Source organism: Chinchilla lanigera, unplaced genomic scaffold (genome assembly GCF_000276665.1).
Source record: "Chinchilla lanigera isolate Chin_1 unplaced genomic scaffold, ChiLan1.0 scaffold00081, whole genome shotgun sequence".
Taxonomy (NCBI): domain Eukaryota; kingdom Metazoa; phylum Chordata; class Mammalia; order Rodentia; family Chinchillidae; genus Chinchilla; species Chinchilla lanigera.
Genome location: NW_004955482.1, coordinates 6523956 through 6531026, shown reverse-complemented (window position 1 = coordinate 6531026; position 7071 = coordinate 6523956). Strand labels below are relative to the sequence as shown.

The 7071-nt window shown below is 54.3% G+C and overlaps 1 protein-coding gene across 1 annotated transcript in view; it reads left to right on the top strand.

Moving 5' to 3' along the window:
* Wdr66 (WD repeat domain 66) overlaps window positions 1-7071 on the top strand; it is a gene marked incomplete at its 5' end in the record, with an annotated part of 44999 nt that overhangs the window by 22535 nt on the left and 15393 nt on the right. The window contains 6 exon segments of the mRNA XM_013503582.1: window positions 386-577; window positions 1309-1559; window positions 1782-1933; window positions 2783-2956; window positions 3187-3371; window positions 6524-6638. Coding sequence (XP_013359036.1) covers window positions 386-577; window positions 1309-1559; window positions 1782-1933; window positions 2783-2956; window positions 3187-3371; window positions 6524-6638 — 1069 coding nt within the window.

Sequence of the window (7071 nt, the reverse complement as noted above, 5' to 3'; positions counted from 1 at the left end):
TTTCTTCCTATGGCAGCCTCAGTCCCGTGGGGAAAGTTTCTTAACTTCTCAGAGCCTTAAGTTTCTAGACAGAAAGTGGGTCAACTGTGAGCCAGGCACGGCAGCACACGCCTGTAATCCCAGGACGTAGGAGGCTGAGGCAGGAGAATCACGGAGAGCTCCAGGCCAGTCTGGGCTACATAGTGAGTTCAAGGCCAGGCTGAACTAAATAGCGAGACCCTGTGTCCAAAAAAAAAAAAAAAAAAGGCACTGAAATCAGCCTCACTGGGCAAGACTAGATGAAGCTTTCACGACGCCTGTAGCCCAGAGCCTGGCATAAGGAGTATGTAGTAGATGGTGCTTGCGAGTCCTGCCACTTGACCAGCCGATGCACTCTCCGTTCCAGCTACATCGTCACGGGGGATGTGAAGGGCCACATCAAGTTCTACGATCAGACCCTATCCATCGCTCACTGGTACAGCCACCTCCAGCTGAGCTGCATCCGGACCCTGTCCTTCTCGCAGAGTGCGGCCAGCATGCACCAGAGCGCAAACTTCCCCCCGGACTGCACCCTGAAAGGTGACCTTTTTGTCGTCAGGTAGGTTGTTGATGCACTGGTCATTCGGCCGTGGAAAACTGCTGCTGTGGTCTTTCGTTGGTACACAGCGAGCTGTCCCTCTGGTTCCCAGGGTATGGAATCAGGGACTGGCCTGCCTCGTCCTTTGCCTGGCTTGCAGATGGCTGGCTGTGGCCGGCTGCGACCACTATTGAACTGTTTTGTGAATTAGCATGGAATTTTTCTAATATTAAGAAGCTGGGTGACAGGAAGCGGGAGGATCCCCGCCCCAGCTCTAGTTTCTCAGCCCTGGCCGTTGGTGGGTCTCCCCTCTCCGGGCCGAGCCTGTCCTAGCCCGTCCTAGCCTTGGTGGTTAAAGGCACGGGTGATTAATAGCCGTAACATTTCCAGACCGAATTATCTGTGAGTCTGCTTAATTACCCTTGCAGTCTTTCCGGGCACATCTGTATGTGTGCACCCAGCTCCGTATTTGCATACACAAATGAATATTTGCATGTGCAGATTAGCTAATTGTACCAGCCACTGTCCATCTGCATACTTAATGACTCCATTTCCATGTTGAAAAGTGGCCTTTTTTTCACTTGCAAATGGGGGCTGCTGGCTATTGGTGGTGTATTTTCGGAGCTGTTGGGTTAATAATGTCACTAAATTACAGACGACAGAGGCGTTTTGTGTGCAATTAGAAGCAGAATAGCTGGCGTGCTCCCTTCCCCGCAAACGCTCATCCTGCTTGGCGTCTCCTTGGCAAACAGGAATTTCATCATTGCAACATCTGATGCCACGGTGTACCACTTAACGACAGATGGCACCAGACTCGAGAAATTGTTCGTGGAGCCCAAGGACGCCGTTTGCGCCATCTCCTGCCACCCATACCAGCCGCTGCTGGCTGTGGGCAGCGTCTGTGGGCTGATCAAGGTGTGGGATTACCAGCGGAAGAGGTACCTGTTCAGCAGGGTCTTCGACAAGGGGCTCGGCGTGCAGAGCCTGACCTACAACCCTGAAGGTAACCCCCTCCCCAGCCGCTGGGGGTGCTCCAGGGTGCCGGAAGTCGCCCGTGCGTGACCCCACCCGCACGGGCCGGCCGGCCTCTCCGGGACCCCCACCCCCAGGCCTAGTCCTGCCCCAGAGCGCGCCCCGCGCCACGCATCTCAGTCTCTGTCCGGGACACTCGGGCTCACGCTTAGTCTGAGGTCCTTCTCGGACTGTCCTCCCGGTGTCATTTCAGGGGCCCTGCTGGGAGCTGGCTTCACCGAGGGGACGGTGTACATTCTCGATGCGATGTCTCTGCAGAATGAGACCCCGGAGCCTTTCAAATACTCCAGAAGCAGCGTGACGCACGTCAGCTTCTCCCACGACTCCCAGTACATGGCTACTGCCGTAAGTCCTGGCGCCGGCCTCCCAGGTGGCTTTGACGTGGAGGATCGGGCCCGGGAAATGGGGCGAAAGCGGTGAGGACCGTGATGACGCATGGGCAGCGTGCCGTCAGTCACGTCTCAGTAGGACTGTCACCTGCTGAGGAGGGGGTGTGCAGATAGGGAACGTTTACCTCTGGACAAGGCTGGACCTTCACACTCCACTCCATCCCCAGTCCTTTCATAATTTTTTATATTGATACAGGGCCAATTTGAGATCCTTCTGCCTCAGCCTCCTACAGTGCTGGGGTCATAGGCTAGCCCTCTCTTTTTTGACAAGATGACATTCTTATTGACTCAGTGTTTGGATTCTGCTCCTCCCCCTGTGAATGGGGCCTGGGATCTCAGGAAAGAGGGTTTCTGACCTTTGACCTCACCCCCCAGCTGTGTGCCTTTCTGCCCAGGGGGGATGCAGTGACCGGGTGGTGCCACCTTGCGGTTCACGCCCACAGCTTTGTACCTGCCTCGGGCGACCACTCGCTCCTTCCCTGGCTGTGTCAGACCTTTGTCATTTGCCTTGCCGAAGAAGGGGGCAGAGGCACAATGAACCGGCTCTTGGTTTTGCATGGAGGAGGAGGGAGCTGGGAGAGAGGTCAGACCATGGTGTCAGGGCCCCGCCCTCTTCCCTCCTCCCTTCATCCACTTGGAACCTCAGCTTCTCATCGGTAAAATGGGCATTTTCCTCCTACTCGGCCTCACAGATGTACTTTTCTCGGGTAGAATATTTGTGAAAGTAAAATTAGCACGAGAAACAGAGCGAAGACTCCTGCGTGCCCCCTGGGGAGGGGTCACGCGCCGCCTTGCTCTTGGGCAGGACCTGAGCTTCACCGTGGCCGTGTACACCGTGGTGGTCCGCGGCGGGCGCAGGCTCTGGGAGTACCTGGCCAGGCTCCGCTCGCACCGCCAGAGCATCCGCAGCCTCCTGTTCGGGGTTTACCTGGACAGCAACGAGCCGCGACTGCTGAGCCTCGGCAAAGACAGGCTGCTGGTGAGCCGGCTCCGCGGTCCGATGGCGCGTTCTCTCCCGCCCCGCCACCACGCGGCCCCGCCCCGGCGGCAAATCCCCGTCCTCAGAGCGCCCCCGGCCGCTGGGGCCCAGCCATAGCGGCTCACGGGGTGTCAGGGCTCTCCAGCGACCCGACCCTATCCCCCAGCATGGCACTGAGGCCGCCACCCGCGCTGAGCTGCGGCTCAGGGGTGTCGCCCGCCGCTCTGCAGATAGAGTACAACCTGAGTCGGAGCCACAAGGACCACCTGGAAGTCCTGGACATCCACCGCACCGACCAGGGCCACCACCCGACCTGCATGGTGTGGTACCCGCCCCTCACCAAGGAGCTCTTCCTGCTCGTCTGCAACAGCGGCTACAAGGTGAAGCTCTTCAACTCCACCACCAAGATGTGCAGGTGAGCGCTGGCCAGGCTGGGACCGTGCCAGCGACAGTCAGTGGGGCTGTGGGGCCCGTGGGAGCGGGGTGAGGGGGACCGGCGGCAGCAGCTGGGGGAGCCCGTGGCTCTGAGGGCCAGGGCCACCCCAGTATCGCTTTTCCTTAACCGTTCTTCTCCAAAAGGCACTCAGAATGATTAACAGTTGCCATCTCATACAGCAGCAAGAGAAATCCATTGCCAGTGTTTAAAAAACTATTAAAACAGGCTGGGCATGGTGATGGACACCTGTAATCCCAGCACTGAGGGAGGCTGAGGCAGGAGGACTGAAAGTTCAAGTATCACCTGGGCAACTTAGTGAGACCCTATCTCAAAATAAAAAAAGGGAGTAAGGCACTGGGTTCAATCCCAAGAACCACAAAAAGTAAATGAATAAAAAAGAAATAAAAAATGCAACAAACTACTAACACACCTGAAAGAATGTGTAAAAAAGAGTTGTAGGATGATTTCAGGACTTCTGTGTATTGTTGTTAATGGACACACTTTTTGCTTTCTTTGTTTTGCTTTGAAGTTTTGAGACAGGGTGTCATTATGTAGTTCAGGCTGGTTTTGAATTTATGGCAATCCTCCTGCCTCAGCCTCCTGAGTGTTGGGATTACAGGTGTGCACCACCATGCCTGGCTATTTGGACACATACATTTTTAATATCCTGTTCTTTCTAGTCCTGAGAAACTATAAAATTTGTGAGGCAGAAGAATAGGGACAGCATGGCTTAGGCTGGCAATTCCTGCTAACAGTTATTATTTTTTATTTTGAGTCAGAGTCTCTCTTAGGAACTGGCAATCCTCCTATCTTAGCCTCTACCACCACACCTCACTAGCATAGAACTTTCCTCTTTTTCTTTTTCTCTTTTTTTTGGTCATTTTGAGGCAACCTTACTATACAGTTTAGGTTGGCCTTGAACTCACTTTGTAGCTTAGGCTGGCCTCAAACTCACAGCAATCCTCCCGCTTCAGCCTCCCAAGTGCTGGGATTACAGGCGTGCGCCGCCACACCCAGCTCATACAACTTTTGAGAATGATTTATCAGGGTAAAATGCATATAACATAAAACCAGCCGTTTTAGAATGAATGACTCAGTCAAATCAAATCAGATGAATGATGCAGCAGCAACTAGAACATTCAGTGCGCAACCACGACCTCCATCTGGTTCCAGAACATTCCAGCCCTTCCAGAATAAAAGCCCTGGCACAAAGCGTCTTTTAAATTGTAAGAATACAAAGCCTCATAACCACAGTTTAAGTGAGGAGGAGTTGGCTTTTTATGAGAAATCCAAAAGAATTTTTAAAATGCATTTTAGAGATATTTGAAACAGCATGAAAAGGCGTTCAGAGAAAGAGGCTGTAAGCAAGAGCGCGGGTGCTGGCTGGCGGAGCAGAAGCGAGATGCGTTTCCCCCGACCGGATCCGCAGAGACACAAGGACCCGTGGCACCAGCGGTGGCGAGGGCACGGGGTGGGGTTGCTGTGGGCGCTAGTTTGTCGCCCTCTGTTAAACTTACCCCAGCCCCCAGCTTCTAGGAACAGAGCCGTGGAAGCAGGGACGCCAAGCCACACGCAAAAGGGTCGCTTGCTGGAAAATCCATTGCAAATGGAAGCTTCTACGTCCACTAACAGGAGCTCGGTTAGAGAGTGGCTTGCAGGGACCCTGGAGCACAAAGCTTCCAGTGCTGCTTGTAGAAATGAGAAAAACAGCTGGGTATGGCGGCTCAATTTGGGGGGATGGTGGTGCAACTTGGGAGGCTGAGGCAGGAGGGTCACAAGTTCAAGCCCAGTTTGGGCAATTTAGTGACTTAGGGAGCATCCTGTCTCAAAACTAAAAATTAAAAAAAAATTTTTTTAGAAAGGGCTAGGGAGTGTGACTAATACAAAAGCTCTGGGTTCAACCCTGGTACTGGAAAAATCAATCAGTCAATCTGGTACTCACCGGCTGTCCCTCCCTGGCACCTGGAAGCCGACGAGCTCCCTGCTGGTGATTTGTCTGTTCCGTGTGAACTGAAACTGACATACGTTTGATCACCAGTGTGTGCCTGCTCGTGTGTGGCTTCTTTCACTTCCTGTTTTCAGTGCCTGCACATGCCAGGTGGGAGCCGGGGCTTTGCTCCTCTCCACAGCTGACCTCCCCCACACTTGTGTGGCTGCGCACGTGCGGCTTTTCTTTTCTTTTCTTTTTTCTTTTTTTTTTTGAGATGGTCTTGCTATGCAGTTCAGGCTGGCCTCCAACTCACAGGGATCGTCCTGCCTCAGCCTCCCACGTGCTGGGATTACCGGCGTGTGCCACACTCCCGGCTTGTTTTTGTCTTACTCAGCCAATGGCCATCTGGGTGGTGTTCGCTTTGTGGTGATTGTGAAAGCTGCAATGGCACCGTGTGTGACCTGCGTTTCATTTTTTGGGTGCAGATGTGGGGGGCGAACTGCTGGGTCTCAGCTCTCAAGAGACGTGCAGACCGCTGCATCTCAGGCTGTGTCCTGTGTCCCTGCCTCCTCACCTCCCTTGCTGCCGTCCCCTTACCTGCCTGACCTCTGCTTCTCAGCATCCCGGAGCCACGTCCCAGCGCGGCACGGCTGTTGCCTAGCTACTGTCCTTCCTCCCTCAGGGCCACCTCTGCCTCTCAGCCCCACGTGCCACGGTTCTCCTTCCCCCGGGGTGGCAGCCACCTCACTCGCACTGTGTCCTCAGCGGCTGACTCCATGGCCAGGTGCTGGACCAAGCTGGGGTTGAGGTGGCGCCTCCTTGCCTGGCCCACGCCCACCAGGCACCATCACCCTACCAGGGAGGCCACGCAAGTGAAGATGCAGCGCCTGTGGATTTCCACAGGGCCGGACCCAGGTGTGGGAAGCCTGCGTCATTTTTTATTTCATAGGCCCTCAAAAAAGAGAAATAAAAAATACAATTAACAATAAAAAATGGGCCCGTGGTCATGGCACCCACTTGTCATCCCAGCACTTGGGAGGCTGAGGCAGGAGGATTGGCCTGAGTTGGAGGCCAGCCTGGGCTAGCGGAGGAACAGACAGGAAGGGTAGAGGGAAAGCTGGGTGAGGGCACTGAGCCGGCCCGTCTCAGGGCTCGTGTTCAGATCCGAGGAGTCTGCAGCTGGGTGTCCTTTGTCATCCAGGAAGACGCTGCTCGGGCCGGCGTACGGGTCTCCTATCGAGCAAGCGCAAGTCCTCCCCGTGAGAACGGCCCCAGAGCTGCAGAAGCGCTACCTGGTGTTCATTAACAGAGACAAGGTAGCCCTGTCCCCAGGGGGTGGCTGGACTGTGAGGCTCTATTTGCTCCTGTCTGGGTTAGTGGATTCCTGGAAAGGACCGTGGACTGGAGGGACGGGTGACTGGGAGACATTTTCTAGCAGTTCCCATATTTTCTATACCCCCAGTGAAGACACATGACCCAACAAAGGCAATTTTCTTTCTTGTTTAAAAAAATCCTAATGAGGGCTGGGTGTGGTGGCTCATACCTGTAATTCTAGCATTCAGGAGGCTGAGGCAGGAGGATTGCTGCAAGTTTGAGGCCAGCCTGGTCTACAAAGTGAGTTCAAGGCCAGCCTGAACTGCATAGTGAGATCCTATCTTAAAAAATAAAAAGGATTAAAAAATCTTTTGAAACCTGAGACAGGAGAATTGCCTGGAGTTTGAGGCTAGCCTGGGCTACATAAGGAGATCT